The following is a 24390-nucleotide window of genomic DNA, read 5'->3' as shown; positions in this document are numbered from 1 at the left end:
GGGGCCCAATCTCTATGTACCCCTCTAAACACCAAATATTTCAATATTTTACAACTGAACAGGCAGTCACAATTGCAGTTACCTTACAGGCAATAGGGTCATGATTTGAATGTGTAGTAGGTGCAGTGGCACCGGGGCCAAAAATTGTCATAACTCATCTCATCACCAAATATTGCTATAATTTACTACTAAACAAGCAGTCACAAATGCAGTTACCATACAGGCAATAGGGTCATGATTTGAATGGTTCATCAGGTGCAGTGGCACCAGGCTCAAAAGTTGTCAGAACTCCTCTAAACACACAATATTGCTATTACACCAATTAATTCTATTATTTCCCTCTTTCACTTCATTTTTCGAAAATTCGCTATTAATTACCCGCACTATACCACTTGTAACAGCACAATATTTTTCCCTTTTGTACATAAACAAGTCGTAACACTTTAACAAACGTTCTGTAACATTTACTATACAACTACTCAGCAAGCTACAACTTCAGGAAAAAACTACTTATTAGTAATCACAGAGGCGAAACCTAATGCATTTACCAATGTTTGTACTTTGATGCTATCGGTACTTCCAGCAATGCAGAATGCATATATATTTTGTCCACCCCAGTGGGATATATTCGGCACAGTCTTCCTAGTTGTATTGGAATTTGAAAATAATAAAATTAATTTATCTCTGCCTTACTTGCCTGTAGCATAATCTTGGAAAGTAAATGGAGCTTGCAAGTAAGATTGAAGAGCGGAAAATGGGTGACATTTTTGTTTATGAACCTAAGAAAAGTGCTTGACCTGTTTCTGTATATGTAAACCTGTTCTGTATGAATCTCTAATTCCTTTAATCTTTCTAAAGTACTAATATTGAAACTTGTGCTTAAAATATATATGTAAACTGATTTTTTTTCTCTAGGTTGGAATCCCTTTTGAGTTGATCATAAATTCGAATAAACCCTTAATTGAAGTAAACTATCAGGTAAGAAGGAAAGAATGTACCATTGATTATAGTAATGTTTCTTAACTGTATTGTCTCCCATATGATGTTTAAATGGTTTAACAAACCTTTCAACCATAAAAGTATCACATAGTAAGTGTGGCGAGTACCATCGCAAACAACAAAGTTGTCTGCACATCATATAACAGAAGGCTGTGCACTGCATATTTGGACGCATAGGGGTTTTAGGTCCTGACTTGGCTACAGGATATACTTGTACATTTATATAAGGTTAGGGTTTAGGGTGGAAACATCCTCAGGCCATAGGCCTGCACCAAAAAAGCATTTTTTTTTTTAAATCGTCCGGGTTTGGTTGCATTTGTTTATTTAAACAAAGTGTAGGAGCCAGCCCCGGGGCAATGATAAATGAGGTGGCCTCCGACTGACCACCTCTCAGCAATCCCACTATGTGAAGCTTACTGAGGTAACAGCTTTGTCCCCTAAGCAAGAGCGTGCCAGGAGACACGTTTGCAGACTGGTGCACAAAGGGGGCATGGCCTGCTATCAGAACTCAGCAATCCTGCTGTGTGGAACTTACTGGACGTAACAGGAGGGCTAGTTGGACCCCAGGGACCCTCAAGAGGCGAGGGGACTTCATCCCTCTGCCGGAGCTTTAGTCAGTGTCTTAGCTCTGCATATTATGCTCCTTTCTCCACCACCTAAGCTTCCAGCTTAAATATCGCATCCTCCAGGGTTAGACATTGCAACTTTTTTTCATTTTTCACCACCCCAATTAATGCCTGGGTCTGGCCTCTGATTACCGCCTTATAGGCTTCCCAGAGAATCAGTGCCGATGTCACCAAGCCTTATTCTCCTGGAAGAATTGTCTGGTCCATGCCTTAAAGGCTTTCTTAGTTTTAGGTTCTTTGAGATGCCAGGGGTCAATTTTCAGGGGAGCATTCTGTCCCCATTGGGGCCCCCTAAAACCACCTCTTCCGTGGAATGATCTGGCATGCCTCTTGCGATGTGTGTTGCCTCGTGAAATTCCCCTAGATTGTGTGTCTGGGTTAATATGCGATCTAGCCTAGAGAGATTTTTATGAGAAGTTGCGCTGTGTGTATACCATCTAGTATATGGGTGTTGATGCCGTTATATGTCCCCCCCGACCCATAGTGCGAAGGAATTCCCTCGACAGTCCTGTTTGTCGTCCCATCACCAATCCGCCTAGGACATCTATGTCGAGTGACATGACAGCGTTCATGTCAATCCCGATTACCCACTTTCCTTCCAGTAATTCGACCAACATTGAGCCACCACATCCAGTGCTGCAGGTTGCAGTTCGGGGGGTGCATAAAGAGAATATAAATTCACTCTCCTACCGTCCCAAAGCCCACTTGTCACTGTAAACCTCCCCAACGAGGTACAGGTCGGTCCAGGAGCCATCTTGCATGAAGGGGAGGGTTTTTTCCCAAAATGCCAGTTCCCCTGGACCCTGAGGTGAATCCCGCATGTGATAACCGGGTATAACAATATCTATTCAGAGCTTTGCATTAGTTTACCCATTAAGTGGGACTCCAGTAGAAAGACGATATCACAGGAGTCCCTTTTAAGGAATTGCAATACCGTGGTCTGTTTTAATCCATTATTGAGGCCGTTGACATTCCAGGACCAAATCTTTGATTTTTAAATTGTCTCAGGGTTCCCTATTGTGTTTGTAGAGTCTCACCCACCCTCTCTCCCTCCCATTACTCCTAGTGTCCCTACCTATATTTGACTCTTCAGTACTTTTATTACATTTATGTTTCTGTATCTACCCCTGAGCAGCTAACTGATAACTAAAAACACTATGATACCAAAGCATTAACCCCCAGTATAAGAACCCTACCCCCCTCCCTGCTACCCTGCCAAGTAGGCAAAACATACCCCAGCTGGTCTACTTGCAGAGTGCCTGTCACCCCTTGGTCAACTTTTCAAACACGATAACTAAAAACACTATGATACCAAAGCATTAACCCCCAGTATAAGAACCCTACCCCCCTCCCTGCTACCCTGCCAAGTAGGCAAAACATACCCCAGCTGGTCTACTTGCAGAGTGCCTGTCACCCATTGGACAACTTTTCAAACACTGATGAGGGGTGCTCGGCTACGCCCAGGAAACTGTTCATCCTGCACTCGTATCCAACCCCATTCTGATTAATATTGCAATAGAGAAGCTTCTAAGACAAGTTTCAATGCCAATTGTCCTCCCTCTCCCACACCCAGTTACCTACAATGTCTCAATGTTATTTCCATCATTGGCCTTGCAGTTCTTTTCTGTTGAATTGTCTAATTTTAGACCACTGTCTGCTTCTGATTCCGCTGTCACCCGGCTACCCGATTGCTCTCCATCCGAGAGTTCCCCATTTCTCTTGTTATGCTCTAGCAATACACGTCCACAGCTGGCACCCTTCCCACCACTCCAGCCCTTGGTGCGCCATCCCTCCAGCCATTACCCTGCTTCCTTCGGTGAGGTGAAGTACCATGATTTAACATCCTCCGTTATCCTGAGTTTTATGGGGAACAGCATCATATACTTAATGTTGCGCTCACAGAGTTCCCTTTTCACTGATTCAAAGCTCCTTCTCTGTCTCTGTACGAGCAAGGTGAAATACGGGTAAAAGCAATTTGGTGCGTTCTGGTATTGCATGTCGCCTTTGACTAAGGCTGCCTGCAGTATTGCATCTCAATCTCGGTAATTAAGAATTCTTGTCATTATTGTCCGCAGTGGAGCGCCCGGTCTGCGTGGGGGGTTGGTGCCATGTGGGCCCTCTCAACGGAGAAAAAAGTAGAGAGACTCCTGGGTTTCAGTGTATTTAGTGTTAAGCTCTCGAGCAAAAATCCACGCTGGGGCCCCCTGCTCCCTCCGGGACCCCCACCACTCTAATATTATTTCTCCTCACTCTATATCCCTGTTCTTCCAGCTTAGCCACCATGGTTGTAGTTTGTTGAGTAAGGGATTGTACCTGATTTTCTATTCGTTTTGTATTGGACCGGTGTTGGGTTTCAGTCACTGTGACCTTCTCCCTTAACTTGGAAAAGTCTGTTCGGATTAAGTTAACCTCCAGGGTCACCGGTGTTTTGGGACAGTGTAGCTGTCTATTTTGTTAGCTTGGTGGGTTATTACACTCTTGGGCTTCACCATTTTACCGGAGTTCATTGGAAGGTATAATAGTTTAGCATGTGCTCCAAGATTGACCAGTCCAGAGGGCAGTGCTAGCGCACAGTACTGTTGTTCGGAAGAGTGGGGTGCCCCGCCACTCCAATATGTAGCCTTTATTATTTGTCGCCATATATGTTCTCCAGCAGCTGGGCCAATAGGGAGCCTGGGGTCACCCAGGGGACCCCCGCTTACTCTCTCCCCCAGACACCACTCTGGGGCCCCAGGTATGTTTTCTAGGCCCTCTTCGCAAAGGGTATGGACCTCCGCCAGACAACCCCTGGGAGCAGCCCACCTGGCCAGAACCCTGCTGCACCATAGAATATACAAAGAGTGACTGCAGGCGCTGGTCCCCCGACGTCCCCTCGGCCAGTTCTTCGCCTAGTTTACGCCTCTATTAGTGCCTCTGGGTTCCACCCATATTGTCTAGGGTGGGTGCGATCCCTCTGATCCTCTCTACCTGTTGGCCCCACCACTGCTCCGCCAGCACAGCCAGCTGGTCCCCTCGCCTCTGGTTTATGTTGTAATGGGGGCACTATTTCGCTGCACCACCTATGTCTGCCACGCTCTCAATCCGTAGCCGGGTGGACCTTGCGGGCTGCTCTAGGCCTTAGTGTTACTTGGAGCAGAGCCTCCTCTCGTTAGAATAGGGGCCCCCCTGCTGGGCACCACAGGACCCCCTTCGCCTCTCTCATCTTCCTCGCCAGGGGCAGCTCTGTTCCTCTCTGTGCCAGCCCTTGGGTGCAGCTGGGGCTCCAGCCACTCGTCCCTGTTATACAGCTTCCGGCAAAGGCCACCCGAAGGCCAAGCCGACGGAGTCCTCCACCGCCCGGGGTCAGCGCAGGCTCTGCCGCCATACCCCCGGGCAAACCAGTCTTCTCGCCGGCTCCGATCCATGGCTCGATGCCTCTTGCAAGCCGTTCTAGGCCTCAACTTTGTTTGCAGCCAACGCCCTTCCACGGTTTCTGGCAATTGCGTCAGCCTGTCCGATCCAGAGCTCTGCGGCTATCCACCAAACGGAGCCCTCCAAAGTTTTTCCCTCGCATCTGTCGATATAGGAGGACCTCCACGTTGGTGTGCTTATCTCACACCCAGCTTCTCAGACTGATTATGGAGTGGATCGTGGAGTTATGCTCCGATGAAGTCAAAGCTCAGCTACAGCGTGGGTATTCCTGTTCATGGCCAAGCCACGCCCCTTCAATGACATATTTGATGACATTACTGATGAAATCTCAAATCACATCTTTGATGACATCACTGATAACATGACCCAACATACTTCTTTCAGGTCACTTTATAAACCGTTACAGCAGTTCATGTGTTAAAGTAATTACTAATTGCTAAAGAGTCATGTAATGTATGACATATAGGCCCCAGAAGGTTAACCAAGCTCCTGCTATGCACAGCCATTCCCTGTACCAAACCCTTCATTGGTAGCGGACCTCTCATGGGCAATAAACCAGACATGGGTCGGAAATTACCTATTGCGAATGATCTTCAGCCTGTACAGATCCCTTCCATGGAATGCCCACACCCTCTGGACCCCTAGACCCTTTGTGCGGTAAAGGCCCTACTGCACACAGCCGTCATTCATGTACTGAACACTTTGTAGATAGCCGACTCTTGTGGGTAATCAAGCAAACAAGGGTGGGTAAGTACCTGGTGCGTACAGTCTTCACTCCTATGAACAACTACTCAAGCAGAGCCCACTCCCTACAGACAATCAAAGCCCATTAAAAGAGTAAAGACCTACAACATACAATCTTCAGCCTGTAGCAAAGCCTTTACAGATAGATGACCTCTTGTGGGCAATCAACAAGATAAGAGTCGGCAAGTCTCCACTGTGCACGGTGTTCACCCAGTGCACAACCATTCATGGAGAACTCGCTCCCTTCACACATCCAAGACCCATAAGGATTCCAATCATGTTGCAAAGTCTTACGTCCATCAACAGGAAAGAAGTTCTAGAAAATGGGGTCTAGGTGTATCTTGATGAATTCCTCCCAAGAGAATAATCATATACCAAACTGTCACATTCATTGGTTGAGGTCATCAGTGATGTCATCAATATGACATGAATGATATAAAATGTGATTTCCTAAGCAGTATAAGCAATGTGTGGTAGGGCGGAAATTAAAGATAGCTCAATACAGTATAACTGGTGAATTCTAGTTTTTTCTTCTATAATTTTTATTTTTTATTTTTATTTATTTTTATTCATTTTTCGTGCACAACACAGACAATTACAATTCTCACATCATGTTGCTCTTAATCCATTCCTCCCCGCCTTGTACGCACATGCCCTTTCAACAAATCCTAAACAGAATATCCCACCTCCCTCACTACCCCCACCCCCCCCTTGTCAGTGTGCCTCATATCCCTAAGTACAGTTCGATTGGTCCAACATTGCAGCAGCAGGTATCACTCCCCTTCAATCAGCGCCCACACAGAGTTCCAGGTATAATCCAGCCGTGCCAGTGTCCAGCAACACAACCCCATAACCCGGCATCCCCCTCGAACCGCCCTCTCCCCGTCTCCGGGCCCTTAGTTTAACTCCTTTCCTCCACCCCTGCGGCTTCCACCTCTCCCTGTCCCGCGTCACCTTCTCCATTCGCTGGCTCGCCAGTCTCCCCACCATCATCAGCCTCCATCAGCGACTGCAAATCTATTACTAGTGCGCTCCATGCCCTGGCTGTCTCCAACGCTTTATCATTAGCTGTGCGCCTAGCTAATTGCAATCGGAGAGTGCTCTCAGATGAGGCCCATTGCAGAAAACACCTCCGCCACCTCAGGAAGTTAGGTCCCCCTCTAGATTTCCAGTGTAGAGTAAGTTCCCTTTTGGCCATTATGAACCCCAAATCACAAAATTTACTAGTGACCTTAGTGGCAGGAGTATGGGGAAACGAAAGTAGCAGGCATGCACCCGCGTCTGCATCAATCTGCCGACCCGTGACCGCGTTCAGGCAAGCGAACACATCCATCCAATACGTGCCAAGCCCTGTGCATGACCAGAACATATGTTCAAAGTCAGCGTCCCCCGCAGCGCAGCGCGGACATGGCGACTGCGCACCTCCAAAGATCCGGTGGATCCTGGCAGGTGTCCAATATGCCCTATGGAGCGTATAATATTGAACCAGTTGAAACCGGACATTGCGGGTGCCCTTCCAGGCCCTGCGTACTAGCTGGGGCCAAGTCGTCTCCGGTATCTGCCGACCAAGGTCAGCTTCCCAGCGCTCCCGCAGCGCGTCAAGAGGAGGGGGTTCAGCCAGCGCCAGCCTCCTGTACAGGCATGTGATGGCCTTATACGTGCCAGCCGCCATCATTACGTACTGGCAGCCCAGTGACGTGGGCGGCTCCACCAGCCCCATCCTCCAACGCCTCTGAATCCCGGCAACCAAGGCCGCGTGTAACAGGAAGTCACCCCTCGGGAGCCCGAAGGTCTCACGCAGAGCATCGAACGGCAGCAATGCACCGTCCCGATATAAATCTCCCAGCATGTGGACCCCAAGGTCCTCCCAGCCTGCAAGCGCCGACCAATCTCCGCCGTGCGGGATGGCAGTACACATCCCCAGTGGTATCTCCGGCGCATAAGGTGTTCGGCACCCCACCCGTCTGTGGCAGCGCAACCAGCACTTGCGAAGAGTACGCTCCTCGAGGGTCAGCTGCTCCAGCCGAAGTTCCTGTTGGAGCACAATAAAGGACAGAACATGGCGCTGCACAAACCGACCCTGCGGGCCGTCCGGTCCTCTGAATTCTCGCACCACCGCCTGCGTGAGCCATTGAAGTTGAGCAGCCAAGTAATACCACTCAAAATCTGGCACGGCCATACCACCCTCGTCCCGGGACCTGAGCAAAGTATTCAGGGCTACCCGTCGCCTGCCAGTACCCCAAATAAAGCCGATCACCACGGATCTCAGAGTGCGGAAGAAAGAGGATGGGATCCACACCGGCAACGTGCGGAAAAAATAGAGTAGTCTCGGTAGGACCACCATTTTTAACAAAGCTATCCGCCCCGCGACAGATAACAGGAGGACACGCCAAAACTTCATGCTACCTCTAATGCCTCTCATGGCCCTTCCCACATTCCCCTCGTACAGTAGCGAATGGGTGTGATATATATGAACTCCGAGATACTGCAGGCAATCCGGTTCCCATTGAGACCGTCCAGCACCGCCGGTTGAACACAGCGGACAGTTAAGGGGAAGAGGCAGGTCTTGGACCAATTAACCCGAAGGCCCGATAGGTCCCCGAATTCTCGAAGCAAGGCTCGTGCTCCCGTCACGGACGCATCTACATCCGCCAGGAACAACAAGATGTCGTCGGCATACAGGGAGATATAATGCATGTCGCCTCTGGATAATACTCCGGCAAAGGACCGACCCTGTCGGGCCCGAGCCGCCAACGGCTCAATTGCCAAAGCGAAAAGGAGCGGGGACAAGGAGCAACCCTGTCTGGTGCCCGTCCGACCGTGCATGCCGCCGATATTGAGCGGCCCGTTCGGACCCTAGCAGTGGCCGACTCATAGAGTAGCCTCGTCCAGCGGACAAAGCCCTCACCTAACCCGAACCGGAGGAGCACGCAGTACAAATAAGGCCATTCCACGCTGTCGAAGGCCTTTTCAATGTCTACCGATAGCGCCGCCGCCCCCGCAGGACCCCCCCGTCTACGTCCATAATTCTTATCAGACGTCGTATGCACGTCGAAGTGTTCCTGGTGGGGATAAAGCCCGACTGGTCCAGGTGAACCAACGAGCACATATGAGCCGATAGCCTCGTCGCTAATATCCTGCTCAACACCTTGTAGTCTACAGTGAGCATCGACAATGGTCGATACGCCGTTCTAGCCGTAGGGACGCCGCCCTTTTTCAACAGCGGGACGACAATCGCCTCTCGCGCCGACGGCGCCGACGTCGGTAGCCTACCCCGCTCCCAGGCCTCCCCATACATCTGGTGGAGGCGAGGCGCCAGCAAATCCACATACGCCGCATAAAACGCCACAGGGAGACCATCCCCCCCCGGCGTCTTCTTCCTGGCCATATGTTTAATCGCCGCCCTAATCTCCCCCTGTGTAATAGCAGCCCCAAACGAAGTTCCCTGCTCTGGTTCTAGCCGTGGCAGCTGGGCCTCCTCAAGGAAGGCACCCAGCTCCACAGGGCAGGCCGCCATCCGACTCCGATAGAGTTCCGCATAATACTCCCGGAACTGAGTGTTAATCTCCAGCTGCGAATGGACCACGCCCCCGGTCGATGTAGCTAACGACAGGATCGGCGTGCCCCTGGCATCAGGGGTCGCCAGCCATGCCAGCAGTGTGCCGACCCGATCCCGTTCCGCATGCGCCCGGACCATGTATTCCCGGTAGTCATGACAGCGGAGCCTCTCCACCTGGGCAGCCATCCGTTCCCGAGCCTCCAGCACATCGTCCTTACTGCTACCCGCTTCGTGACTGCTCCTCTCCGCTAGACGCAGTGCATTCTCCTCCCGCGCGATATCGGCTAACAGCGTCCGGCGAACCCCCGACGTGGACGAGAGGCACACGCCCCGCACCACCACCTTGAAGGCGTCCCACTCAATTGCACGAGTGGACGCTGTCCCCGAGTTCTCAAGGAAGTAACGCTCAATGCAGTTCTGCAAGTCAGCGTGAAAGATTGGGTCCTCCAGCGTCAACGGATCCAGCCGCCACGAAGGAACCGGTTGCCGCTGCCTGGTCCAGATGACCGTAAGCAGGCAAGGGTTATGGTCCGATATGGTCCGCGCCAGGTACTCGCAATCATGCGTAAGCTCCTGGGCTCCGCTCGAGCAGAGGAACGTATCAAGACGCACATGTAAATCATGCGGTACCGAATAGAATGAATAATCCCTATCGGTGGGATGGCACGTCCGCCACGCGTCCTGCAGTCCCCAGCCGTCCTGCCAATCCCTCCGGACCGCGGCCACTCTACGCACCACCGACCTAGCCAGCGGTGGATGAGAACGGTCCAACTCTACATCCGTCACCGAGTTAAAATCCCCACTCATGTACACCGTACCCACGAGCACATCCGATAGTCGGCTCGACAAGACGGAGAAGAACGCTGCCTGATCAAAGTTGGGGGCATACACGCTACATAACGCCACATCTCGGCCATCCAGCCTCCCCATCACTGCCACAAACCTCCCGTCCTGATCCACTCTAGTGATCAATGGTTGAAAGGGGACACCCGCTCTCACCCAAATGAGTACCCCCCTAGCATGTGCAGAGTAAGTAGTATAGAAGAGTTGCCCTCTCCAACGCCGCTGCAGCGCTTGACCCTCCGCCAAAGTTAAATGCGTCTCCTGCAAGAAAGCCACCTGAACCCCCCTCCGGACTAAAAATGCTTGTACTTTATACCTCTTCCTCATGGAGTTAAGCCCCCGCACATTCCAGGTAATACACTTCAGTTCCAATCTAGCCGCCATCAATAAGCACATATCGTAGTCCAGGCCCCCACAGTCTCACCAGCACACTGACAATGCCCAAAAACTCAACAGCCCCATAACATCCCCAACCAACGCCCCACCCACCCACCCCCAGAACAGGCATCAAACAGTTGTCACCCATCCAAACCCCACCCCCGATTACGGGGGAAACTCTGGTAATTACCAGAGACTCACGAAGTACGGGAGGTCGAGGAAGTGTCCACTCACCAGCCCGCCGGACAGCCAAAACCCATCCCACCAGATGTGCCGATCCCGGCTATGAACAATCCACCCCCACCCCACCCCCGGCAGCACCACCCCACAGCAACCAGGCCCAGGGCCCACCACTCCCCATATGATGCAGAGCACTTTTGCCCCTCCAAGCGCCCAAAGCACAGGGCCTCTGGAGCCCTCAGTGTGTGCACCCCACCGAGCCCGCAATCCTCTTACTGTCAGTTACTCAGTGGCTCGCAGTCACTCATCCAGTAGGCCATCCGCCGTTTGCGGCGTGACCCGAAGCCGCTCCCCCATGTCCTTGTCCGAGGCTTCATCTGATCCTCCTGGTTCCGCCTCATCCGAGCCCTGTCTCGAGCCCGAGTCTGCCACCTGAGTTTGAGGCACCACTCCAGAAATGTCCGACACCGCTTGCAGGGCATCTCTCCTCTCCTGTGCAGTGTGAGAAGCCGAAGGTGACCTCCTGCCCTGCTCTCTCCTCCGATTGCGCCTGCTCCTGCGCGGTCTCGGCCGGGCCTCAGCGCTCTCCGTCCAGGTACCCGAGCCATCCTTGCCCGCTCTGTATCGGTCCAACCACTGCCAGGCGTCGTCCGGGGAATCACAGAACGTCGCCACTCCGTCCACTAGCACCTTCAGGCGGGCGGGAAACAACAGAGAGTATTGAACCCTTTCATCGCGGAGAGCCCTCTTGACAGCGATAAAGGAGTAACGGCTGCGTTGGACCTCCTGGGAGTAGTCTGGGAAGATCGACACAGAGGCGTTGTCCACCTTGTAGGGGCCAGCCAGTCTGGCCTGCCGCAATATAAGGTCCCGGTCCCTGAAGTGGAGCAGCCGGGCTATCACCGGCCTCGGGGGTCGGCCCGGAGCAAGGGGACGTGCCGGGACCCTGTGAGCCCTCTCCAAAGTGTAGAAGGGCGTCAAGCCCTCAGTGACCACCACGTCCCGCAGCCAGTTCTCCAGGTACGCAACCATATCGTCCCCCTCGATATCTTCGGGCAAGCCCACCACGCGGATGTTGTTGCGTCTGTTGCGCCCTTCTGCGTCGGCCGCCCTCCGTTCCAACTGCTGCACCCTACGGGTTAGGTCCTCCAGGGCAACGTCCGACGCCTTCTGAGCTGGTTCCAGCGTCTCTATCACCAATTCTGTGGCCTTGACCCGGTCCGCAAGCTTTCCATGGTCCGCCTTCAAAAGGCCAAGGCTCGTAGACACCTGGGCGATGTCCTGGCGCAGCGCCTCCCTCGTGTCTCCAATAGCCTGAAGGATCTGGTCCAGCTGTTGCTGCTGTAACCCCGCCGTCCGATCACCTGCTGTTTGCTGCTGATCCAGGGGGTCCGACGAGTCCTCCACCTGGTCCGGCTGCGCGGCGCCTGCTCCCTTACGTGGCTTCCCCATGGCGGCCAGCCGGTGATCACGGCGCCTCCAACCCCGCAAGACCACCGTAGCAAGGCCAAATGCAGTAGCCCACCAGAAGGCCTATCGGGCAACAAGATCCAGCACTGTGACGAGAGAGGAAAGAAGGGTGGGCAACCAGCCAGCACAGCCAGGTCCCGGCCTCACTAACTCCAAAGCGGCGCCCTTCGCCCCAGGCCCCTGCCACCAACAACGAAGGCCGTCAGGTATCCTTCACCGCGCCCAAAGTGTCCCCGCTGGCAGTCCGCTGTGCAAGCCCAGGCCCTCCTCGGCCCCAGTCAGCCGTCCCAAGGAGTCCGCAGGGACAGGGGCGCCGCCGGCCGCCGTAGGACACCAGGGGGCTCCTCCAGGCGATCCCAGGGCCCCCCCAACTTTTGTGGCCACTAGTCCCTGCAATGCACTGCCATAGCCCAACAGTCCCGCCTCCAGATCAGTGCCCCCGGGCACTAGGCCGGCGGTGCTCCACCAACAGAGCCAAAGGATCAAGGCGCTAGGCGGCCGCCACGCCGTCCTCCATCGTCGGGCACCTCCGCCCCCAGCAGCCGCACCAAACCTTCAGCTGCGCCGGTGTCCAGGCGTTCACACCGCCGGCGCCCGGTATCTCAGGTCCGGTCCGCAGGGCCCCAGGGCGTCGCCGTCCGCACTCAGGACTCAGGCGCCCGTCAGCACCGCCCGCCAGCCTCCCACGGCAGAGACGCTCCGGCGGCCCTCATAAATCCAGGCCGGGGATCGGCCGTCACGCACAGGCCCAGGCAAGATGGCCGGCAGGCGCTCTCGCGGAGCCCACCAAAGTGCGCGATCCTCCACTGCTGCGGGACACAGCGCAGTCTCGCTCGGCGCTAGGGCAACCCGTGGCTCACAGCTGTCGAGCCCGGGTGTCGGCGCCGCCGGGGGGGGTCTTGAAACAGGATAATCCCCGAGATCGGCCTGGAGCTCAGGGCTCAGGCATCCATGCTCGGCGGCTCCGTGGCCACGCCCCCTCTTTCTTCTATAAATTTGAGTGTTTTTTTATAAATACAAGGCTTAATTATAACTTCATTTTAACCTTTGTTTTTTCAGTGAATTCCTAAAGTTTTTTCATTTAAAGTTGACAATTATTACCATACCTAACTATAATGTCATTTTATGTATACCTCAACTGCGACTGGGTAGGTATAGTAAGGTCCATGTTCCCATAGGAAAGGTTTTGTTTTGTTTGCTAAATACTTTGGTGCTGTTTGAGAAGTTTTATTGAAACTTTCTAAAAAAAAGGTTCATCCACCTTAACTCCTTCCTGGAAAGTTTCAGGATAATCCGTCAAGGGGGAATGAGAACAAGCATTGGCATAGCTAATAGGTCTCGCCTTTGGGACCTTATAAGTGTTTAGCCATGCAACAGTTGATGTTGTTGCACCAAGGATATTGTGCTGCATAACTAAATACTTATATGGTCCCAAAAGCGAGACCTATTGAATATGCCAATATTCCAAGAATGAAGGGCAGAGAGAGGACAAAATAATGTCTGGAAAGTTAAACATGTATTGGAGGTTAACCTTGCGTTAGAACACTTAGGGTCTAATTAGGTGTCTGGCGGTCCGAGGACCGCCAGACTCGTGGTGGTGGGCCGATGGTGGTTTTACGAGTACCACTTTACCACCCTAGTGGTCGTGCCAGCATGGGACCACCGACTCCGCCAGGGAACCGCTGCACCATGCTCAAGAGACATATGCTTGGTGGGACTGCCTCAGACCCGCCAAGCATATTACAACTTTAATTTCTGCCACTCATTTCATGTAGGTCTTTCCTCTATGAAATCCGTTGCAGAGAGGAAAGAAAGGGGGGCCTGCAGTGGCCCCTTCCTTGTGCCTCACACCTTGTGGATGCACACAGGGGGACACAACATGTGCCCTCCTGTGTGCATGCATAGAAGTTCCAGCACGGCGTGAACTTTCGATTACTGCTGGAACTTCCTTAAATGTCCCCATGGGAACGAAAAAGAAATGGCCCACCAATGACAAAAATAGTAATTATTTGGCAAGCAGTTCTCAAGTGGGTTTGATGATGCGGTCCATTTAGGGCCAATTGCCTGAAAGAGGGCTGTTGATGAAAGTCAATGGCTGAGAGCAACAGATCTAAAACCCACTGTATGTAAATTGTTTGCAATAAATCTGTATGACAGATTCGCTGTCTGAACCCAGCTGACAGTCGGGCAGATTCACAAAACGTATATCCATGGATAGCTGTGCCTTACTACCGGAAAAACAGGAGCAAGAAACATTTAGTCAACAAAAAACCTTCGCGATCTGGGCTCTTTCCCATTGTCAACATTGGCTGGTGAAGGTGCCGCCAAAGACAGCTGGGCTACCGGTTCACCTCAAACAAAATTCATGCCATCGATCTGCAACGAGATGCTACTATAGCCTGTGAGAATGCTGAACAGTTATTTGCTGAAGTATGCTAAACCACTCTTATTAGCTTCTATCACAGCGATGACACCTATCAAGTTGAACTTCCTGTTCCTGTCAGGGCTTTGAAGTCACAGAAAAGTAGCACAGAGAGGGTTCTGATTACAGAAAGTACGGGTCAGATGGCCAACTCTGAGCAGGCTGAAAGACGTTACTCGGAGCGAAGTTTAAACAGCCCAGAAGGTTACACAGTGCCACGAGAAATGTCTCACACAAGAACCATGAAACGGAGAGAGAAGAGCGCGCACCATACGGGAGAGAGGGTGGCTTAACAGCCAGAGCTGCCCACTTTGAAACCTGGGAACCAGGTTCGAGCTCGCCGTCGGCGCAACGCACCGCACTTTGATTCTGGGCAAAGCACTTCATCTGAGACCTTGTGCAGTGTAACTGGTGCTCATGTAAAGTCCTCCAATACCTTCGGGCCAACTTTACGATATATAAAACTGAAAAAAAAATAACAAGCATCCTCGGTCCCAGTGACCTCCATAATAGCAGCAGTAGCTGTGAAAAACCAAAAACTGAAAGGCAAGGGTGGCTGAATTTAGGAAGTCACTCATTCAAATGCTACCTAATATGAGTTGCTACTAAAAAGTTCCCCTTTGAATCTCATTAATTCCACTAGGGCCCATGCCTTGATGCAGAACCAGCAAACAGACATCCTGCCAAAAAGAAGCCTTGCATAACAAGCATTGGCCATGAAAGGCATCGCGATCACAATCGCGGTGAAAGCGAAAGTGATCGCGATGACACGCTAAAACACGCAAGGGATGCGCGCGCAAGCATGCGTCCTTGTGCACGTTCTAGCAAGCTGGTCGCCGCTTTGGGAGCACTTCCCAAAGCAGCTACTGAATATCTCTCCGGACAGCGCATGCGGGCTGGCTCAGCAAGACCTAAAAAGGGGAGACGCAGAAAGAGAAAAAGGGAGGCCCTAAAACACATTTTTCCATTGTATCTTTTCATAGTAAAATTGAACTGTGATACAGGAAAACCTGCGGAACTGAATTACACGACAAAAAAGGGGGTATTCCTTTCTGTGTTATTACTCTTTCAGTATGTGACCTCCAGGCCTACAAATTCAAAACATTTTCAATCATGCAGAAGTGACACTAATGATAATTTTCATACACCAGTAGTGTTGATAAAAAAAGCTCTATTATTTATTAACACATTGAGTTCATTAAAAACATTATCTGTTTATGTAGCAATGCACATTCATATAACTGCTGCGAGACAATTGTATGCTTACAAACACTGTTGATCATGAGCATGTTCTATACACAGTAATTCCTAAATGAAACAAAACAATTTATACATAATATATTTCTTAATTACATATTACAAATCCATTTCACAAAAATAAAACATTATTTAAAAATCCTAAGTCGACGCGTTTCGGTGCTTTGTTCTGTTACCACACCTTCTTCAGGACAGATCTTGAATGTTTAAAAACAATACATTTTTGATTTAGGTTATTTTGCCTTTTGCCAAAATATCTGGGGTTCTGGATATCGTGCCCTGCCAGGGATTTTGGTTGTTGGTTCCACTCTCCACTGATTATAACCTCGTGAGTGGCACTCTTTTTAAAACCGGGAAGATCGAAGTTCCTCGTGTCCTCATTAATGTTTGCGAGTTTCAATTGTCGCAGAATTTCATATGCCAGTAAAATTCGTTGTACTCTCCCCTTATCTTTATGCAGTGATCACAGCTTAGATTGTTTCCTATGGATATATTAAAACATTCTCAGGTTCCTGGTTGCTTTTTTTCAAAGATCTTTTCCCAGGTCACCTTACGTCTTTTCTTGGTATAACATCCGACACGTCCTCTCCTTCCCGATAAGGGGACAGTACCACAAATTTTACTGGCATATGAAATTCTGCGACAATTGAAACTCGCAAACATTAATGAGGACACGAGGAACTTCGATCTTCCCGGTTTTAAAAAGAGTGCCACTCACGAAGTTATAATCAGTGGAGAGTGGAACCAACAACCAAAATCCCTGGCAGGGCACGATATCCAGAACCCCAGATATTTTGGCAAAAGGCAAAATAACCTAAATCAAAAATGTATTGTTTTTAAACATTCAAGATCTGTCCTGAAGAAGGTGTGGTAACAGAACAAAGCACCAAAACGCGTCGATTTAGGATTTTTAAATAATGTTTTATTTTTGTGAAATGGATTTGTAATATGTAATTAAGAAATATATTATGTATAAATTGTTTTGTTTAATTTAGGAATTACTGTGTATAGAACATGCTCATGATCAACAGTGTTTGTAAGCATACAATTGTCTCGCAGCAGTTATATGAATGTGCATTGCTACATAAACAAATAATGTTTTTAATGAACTCAATGTGTTAATAAATAATAGAGCTTTTGTTATCAAAACTACTGGTGTATGAAAATTATCATTAGTGTCACTTCTGCATGATTGAAAATGTTTTGAATTTGTAGGCCTGGAGGTCACATACTGAAAGAGTAATAACACAGAAAGGAATACCCCCTTTTTTGTCATTATTTACACCCAGTCCTTTCTGGTTCTTTGGGTAGCTCTCAATTTTTTGGAACTGAATTACACCACATTTGGCAAAAACCTAGCTCTTGGTCTGGAAACTGATTTGGTGTACATTTTTTTCGTAATTTTTAAGAATTTAAGGTTAAGAAAATAAGTGTGTACATCATGCTACCAAGGGTTCGTGATGCAACCGATCAAAAGATTTGATCTGATTGGCTGCAACCAAATCACCAAAGATGTGGCGGCAGCCATTTTACAACTTGAGGACTCCCTCATCTTTCCAGTCAAAAAAACCTACAAAACATATAGGGGGCATCGTAATGAAACCCTGTTAGGTCTGGTGAGGTGTCTAAGGCCAAAAATGTAACCATTTTTTTTTTATCTGCCCTATTTTCTTTTTAAAAAGTTGGCTCCCACCCATTGGGGTTGACCAGGGCCTTGGTCTTCGGTGGTTTAATTTCTAAAGGGGAGGAATGTGTGCAGGCCCTCTCCCCAGGTCTTTTTCAGGCTCCAGGGACCCCATCCCAGGGGGTACTTTTTATTAAAAGGAAAGGCTGCACACAGCCCTCCTTCCCGAGCCTTAATTAAGCCCAGGATGCCCCATGCTGTAGTGTCCTGCCAGGCCCGGTACTCACCAGTACCCAAACCACACATGGAGAGTAGTTGTACACGTCTTTATTCTGCTGCCTGCATGCAAGTCAGAACTTCCCATCCGAAGCCTGTCTTCAATTCATCCCTCCAACGCTTGTGTCACAGACCTACGGTGTACAATGGAAACCAAAAGTGTTCCTGGGTTTCTTTATTTACAAGACACTACATTTCCAGGTTTGTTAAACAAAAGGCTATAACTTTTCAAAATAGATAAATAACTAAATAGGAGAATAAATACACAAATAAATATACGAATAAATACAAAAATGATTATAGATATACAGCCAATTACAATTGTTCAATTAATCGTCATGGTGCCTGAATCACACGTCCTGATCAGGTCACTGGAAACCGGGACCTGGCAGTCAAAGTATTGGTGATTTGCACAGGTGAGGTGGAATCATTAGCACATACAGAGTCATCAACTGTCTGTCTGAACCCAGTCTCTACATTGAAATCATGTTTGGAGAGTGATGGCTACATGTCGAAAGTGAGAGAAGTCTCTTGTAAGGGACTTCCCAGGACTCTGAGCAGTCACCCTGTGTCCTTTCGTATTAGTGATGATAAACGATTCAGCTTCATAAGGAGGATCAGACTTTTTTTTCTGTGTTGTTTGACAAGCACTCGATCTCCTCTTTTAAAGATGACATTTCTTACATTACATCATCTGCCAGCATATATTTACATTTTCTGTTTGTGACCTAAGTCCATAGTATGAATATCTCCATTCTTGGTTCTGAGGTAGGCCCATGGGGGCAGTTTGTTCGCAGCTCCCAATCTGGGTTCAATGTGTGTACCCTAGGGGTATCATGGGCCATTGTTTAACCCACCTTCAGGGTTTGTGACCTAGTTCTGCAAACTTGATGTGGGATCCAATAAGAGTCAAACAATCATTGCTGCTGGGTTTCCATACTCCAATGCAGGGTTCAGGAACCTTAGAGCCTTGTTGCTGGTCTGTGTACCCCATGTCAAAATGTACTTTTTTAAAATATCCCTTTGGGGCCCCATACGCAAGGATCAGGGGTTGGTCTTATTAACCCTTTATGACAATACAGTTGCAACTCACTTTTCTCTAATGATCCAGATATCTGCAACTTTCTCACGCTTTCAAGCCCACTAACACATTTTCGTAACACTAATTTCTCAAAAACTACTTATTTAGAAATATACACCAAACAAGTAAAGGCACTTTTTTCAGAACAGTTTTACTTGCATTGTAAGTTTAGTGTAATTTCATAACGTTTTTATTTTTCAATAGAGGACACATATATTCCTATGAGAGTTGAAATGAGAAATGTCACGCATATATATGTATCAATAAACAATGCACTTTAAGATCAACAATTTTCACGAAGTCCATTATGTTAAAGGTGTGGGTACTAGTTTGTTACGTGATCAGATAGACAGAAAATTGTCGTCTTATTTTCATTTTAGCAGGTCATCTACCTTACTTTACTTTAATTTTATTGGGTTATTATATTAGGATGAACACGTATTCCTTCTTATTCCGTTTTTTAAAAACCTTTAAATAGAAAATTGTTAGCTATGGTTCGGGTTCCTATGCTTTCGTTAACAAAACTTATTGAACGCTTCCATACCATAGGTTGTCTTTATCAAACCGTGTGTTGGTGTGTTTTTCTTCTTTGTCCTAATGAAACAGTTTTTTAAATTGCACGAGTGGCTCAGAGTATAATAGCTAATTTGGGCCTCTAACAATTTATATCTATAGAAAACACATTTTTAACATAAGACCATTTTTTATAAATTGAGACTTTTCAGTCAGTCCCATTGAAAAGATTACCAATTGCATTCGATGTTATTTCACTCCCCGCCTGATATACTAGATATCGAAAATAACTAGATAACCATTAGATATCAGGGATTGTGGGATACCTTGTGCTTCCTTGGAAATACAGACCGTAGGTGCACCATACTATTTGGAACGGGAAGACTGTTTGATCAAAATTGTTTTATTTTCTCATTATAATAGTTTTTAGACCCTACGTAAGTTTGGTTTTTTAAAGCATGTCTATTTTTGGTTTTCAGGTTGTATCTAGAGGTCAGATTGTAGCTGTTGGCAAGAATAATTCTTCTGCCTTTACATTGACTCCTGAATCTTCATGGACACCTGTGGCTTTGCTCATTGTCTACTACATTCAAGATGATGGAGAAGTTATTAATGATGTTCTGTCTTTACCCATCAAACCTGTCTTTGAAAACAAGGTGTTATTTTTATAAACTCTTTCTATAATTTTTAGTTGTGACATTTTTCATGTTCAATGTTATACTCCATTTAAAAGGATGCATTTGCAGAGATAAGGTAATCTCCAAGTCTCCATAATAAGTGGCAAATTTGCTAACGTAGTACCCGGGAAGCATCGTTCTAAGCTTGGACCTTGGCACAGAACTAAATGCAACTTGCTTCCTCTACATAGTTCTGAAATTGTAATTATTTGTAAGGAAATATTTAAAAATCTATGTGCCTTTGAAATTATGTTTGATGTGTTGTGATACTTTAGACCCATTCATCAACAATCACCTCCACAACTGTTCTATGAAAGCATTTTGCCATCTTTGCTCTAGGGTGTCGTCTTCTAACTATGTACATGTCTCGTATAAATGATTTGTGTATATTTAATGAAGTTACATGCATAAATTCAGAATTTTTAACATTTGAATACTGAATTCAAAGTACATTTTGATAATGGCAAATTAATATTGGTTCATGAGTTGTCCAAATCAGTTAATACATGTAATTCAGAAACCTGCTAGAAGCTGTGATTTAATTTGAAACATTGTAGGCATCCTTTTAACGTAATCTTTCCATTCTCAGGTTTCGTTATCTTGGAGTAAAGCTGTAGCAAGACCTTCTGAAAAAGTTTCTCTTCACATGATTGCATCAGAACCAAACTCTTTAATTGGACTGACGGTGGCCGACAAAAGTGTGAAACTCCTGGGAGACCAGAATGACATAACAGCAAGTAATGTAAGTTGAGCTATCTCTTTTATTCTTTGTAGACAAACCCAGTAGCGACTCCTCCGCTAAGGTTGAGGAGCATCGCCCCACTGCCAGAAAGCAGCAAAAGAAAATAAAAAATAAAATGATAACGGAATCTTATAATCATTTTATATTGTCCTCTTGCTACAGCAGTGTGTGAGGGGGCGGGCCGTGCTGCAGTGGAGGAGTGGTAGAACACTCCTGTGTGCAAGGACTGTTTGGTCGGCCCACTCGGGCTGCCCAAAACAGTCACGCACACTTTCCAGTTCTCCATGCAGGCTGCATTACAGCCTGCATGGAGAACATGTCCACCCCTTCAGCCCCTGGCTGAGCCCCGTGTCACAGTGCTCAGACCAACCATAACGCTGCATTGCAGCGTTGTGATTGGGTTAAAGGTTGGAGCCTGGCTGCCTGCTTCCTGTTCCGACCTGGAGTTGGACACTTGCGAGCAGGAGAGAAGACGTGGGACCCGGCGGCAAGGTAATAGTTATCATACTTTTTTTTGTTTAATGCAGTCTGCACTGCCTCTTCTCTCTCCCTGCGCGCCAGCCTCCCCACCCGCAAGCAGTGCCAACCACCCCTGGACGAACCTCCTTTAAAAAACAAGAAACGTAAGGACATAATCATCTGCTAAATTTGATGAATATAATAAGCACCAATACTGTAGTCTTCGATTTCAACAGTGCCTGTGTAATATTGATTTAGTGGGAAGAAAATGGAGCAACATTGCCCAGAAGCTACTATCACCCACATTTGAATGCAGATGAGGATCAAAGAGTTTTAGATGTAACCCCTTAACTGCTGGCCATCAATTAAAACTCCCCCCTTGCTGAGGCCTTTTTTAGGGTTTTGGGGATAGCTTGTGCTTCATAAATTTATTTCCACTTTCGGTACCCACGCCAAATTTGCATCCTTTTTTTCCAATATCCTGGGCATTCTAAAGGTGCCCCCGATTTGCGGAATCTCCAGTAGGGGACCATCAAATAGACAAAATATAGCAACATTTTCAGTTTTTGTGGAAAAATAGGAAAAATGTGCTCTGGATAAAAATTTCTCTTTTTTCACAGAAATGGCATCAACGAATCATCTTCCCAGCTTTCACAAACATGCACAGCTGAATAAAACCTATTTTTTTTTTACCACAGTTCCTGCATTTTTCAAAGAGGTAGCCCAATTTTCAATTTTTTTTTGCTCTCCACCTGCTTCCACTTTGTGAAAATATAAGCAGTGGTTATTTGTGCATCTCTGAATTTATGAGTACACATACCAGCACATTATTTAGAGTGTATTTTTCATAACATCTTTCTTATACACTGGCTTACATTTTTTTAAAGGCACAAATGCAACGAAATCCAATATTTAATAACAAATGTTCTAGTAGTCTATTCTATGCTCCCACAAGTCTTATGATAACATTGGTCCCTCACTTGTGTGGGTTGGCCCAGTGCCCACGACAGGAAACTGGCCAAAACACAACATGGACACATCACAAATGGGCAGGAGGGAGTCAGGGGCTGACGTAAAACCATGCTGCCCCATCCTTTAGGAAACAAAAAAGGGAATACTCCTGTGCTTGCACCAGAGGATCCTTTTAAACTCTTCCCAGTGTCTGCCAGTGGCCGGCAGGCGCACTGCGGAGGGAGTGGGAATGTTGGCCATTGGCCATTAGCCAAAACCCGCACTAAAGAGGTTAAAATCAGCCAGTGAATTTGTGATGTGGTCATGGTTCTTCATTTCATTATGCTGCTACTGTTTTCATATTCTTGATCAGTTTTGCCAGTAGTTCACATTTTCTTCAGCAACACTCTTATTCTGCATAAATCATCCTGAAAAATATACCTGTTCCTGGAAATGGAACTTGTGACAAAATGTCACACAAACTGAAGGTGCATGATTTTTTTGCCAAGCAGTACAATAACATAAACAAATAGATGGAAAAGTGTGTGTTATTTTAACTTGCAGCATTAATTTTCAGTGAAAACAGAGCAGTCTGTAATATAATTTTAACCTGCAAAATTCTAAATTACTATGGGGCATATGTATGTAATTTACATTTTGCGATTGTCAAATAGCGATTTTTAAGGAATCACTGTTTGAGAATTGCAAAATGGAATGTATGTAATTGTTAGAAGCGGCTGTCTCTAGTTGGCAGAGGTATACACTTCTGACAAATAGGGACACACCTTTTCTAGTCAGGGCAAGGGGATCACACACTTAGATAACCCCTGCTCACCCCCTTGGTAGCTTGGCAAAGCAGACAGGCTTATCTCAGAGACAGTGCGTTAAGCATTTATGACCACATACAGTAATAAAGTGAATACACTACAAAAGGACACGACACAGTAGTATTATAAAAATAAGGATGTTTATATAAGGCTTAGCACAAGACCAAATAACGACAAAAATATACCACAATCTTAATAAATACTCTTGGAAGGAAAAATAATAGTTCAAGCGTAGTTTCTTCTTAGCACAAAGTCTTTAGTGACAAAAGCAACTCTTCTTCTTTAAAACACAGTTCTTGGCAACAATGTAACCCACACGGGAGTCACACGACGTTGAGGCAAAGTTAATCCAAAGGTTCGGCGTCGACCGCGAGGAGCGCTACGTCGATCCCAGAGTCGCACAGACCCCCACAACACAGTACCTTGGAAAAGCAAAGCACATGATGATCAGCGGCGTCGAGATGTCCGGCGTCGCGTCTTCGGCGTCGATCGGGCCTCGGAGTCGGGGCGATCTGCAGCGGCGTCGACAGATGTCAGGCAGGAGCAGCGCTCACGAGGTGAAGCAGGATACGGCGTCGTCGTCGTCTATGATGATGTTGCAAGAGTGAGCAGCGCTCACGGCGTCGAGAGGGCTCGGTGTCGATACGATCAGCGGTGGCGTCGACACAGGGTCACTTGGAGCTGGAGCCGCACTCGCTACTCACTGGCGTCGCTACTGGCGTCGATCGGGCCCAGCGGCCGGCGTCGAAGGTGCGGGACACGGGAGCTGCACTCATGATGCCGAGCTGGATTCGGCGGAGTCCGTCGGCGTCGAGATTGCTGGATTCTTCAGAGGTGCTGGATTTTCAGGTTCCAGCAACAAGCACTTTCAGCAAATAAATGAAGTCCTTTGGCCCTGTGACTTCAACAGGAGGCTGGCACTCTTCCAGCCCTTGGAGATTTTCTTTAGCAAAGCTTGAGAGTACACACACAGTTCCTCTCTCCTGGTTCCTTGGCAAAAATAAAGAAGCAACTGCAGGATTCCCCCAACAAACAGCACACTGGCAGAAGGGGTAGGCAAGTCCTTGGATCAGCAGGCTTCTTGTCCTTGGTTCAGGTTTCCTTGTCAGAAGTGATCTAAATTCTTGGTTCAGGGGTCCTTCTCTTATACCCCTTTTTGGCTTTGATCCCTTTGTCCATGCAGGGGAATTTCCCCCCATCCTGCGTTTGTTGTGGGTGTTGCCAGGCCGAGGCACCTGGCCTATTCACTGTGCAGGGCAGAGTCTTCAGCCGCCCAGTAGGAAGTGGAGCCAGCATTGTCACTGGCAGGGGCAGAGCCATCAGTCGCCTGGCAGGAGGTGGAGCCAGCATT

The 24390-nt window shown here is 48.0% G+C and overlaps 1 protein-coding gene across 1 annotated transcript in view; it reads left to right on the top strand.

Annotated features, from left to right (window-relative positions):
- LOC144762794 (CD109 antigen-like) overlaps nt 1-24390 on the top strand; it is a 771981-nt gene that overhangs the window by 320967 nt on the left and 426624 nt on the right. Inside the window, exons 13-15 of the mRNA XM_078648064.1 lie at nt 916-978; nt 19863-20039; nt 20650-20802. Coding sequence (XP_078504190.1) covers nt 916-978; nt 19863-20039; nt 20650-20802 — 393 coding nt within the window. The remainder of the gene's footprint in view (nt 1-915; nt 979-19862; nt 20040-20649; nt 20803-24390) is intronic.

This window comes from Lissotriton helveticus, chromosome 6, assembly GCF_964261635.1.
Source record: "Lissotriton helveticus chromosome 6, aLisHel1.1, whole genome shotgun sequence".
Classification (NCBI taxonomy): Eukaryota; Metazoa; Chordata; class Amphibia; order Caudata; family Salamandridae; genus Lissotriton; species Lissotriton helveticus.
This window is presented reverse-complemented; position numbering and strand designations above follow the sequence as displayed.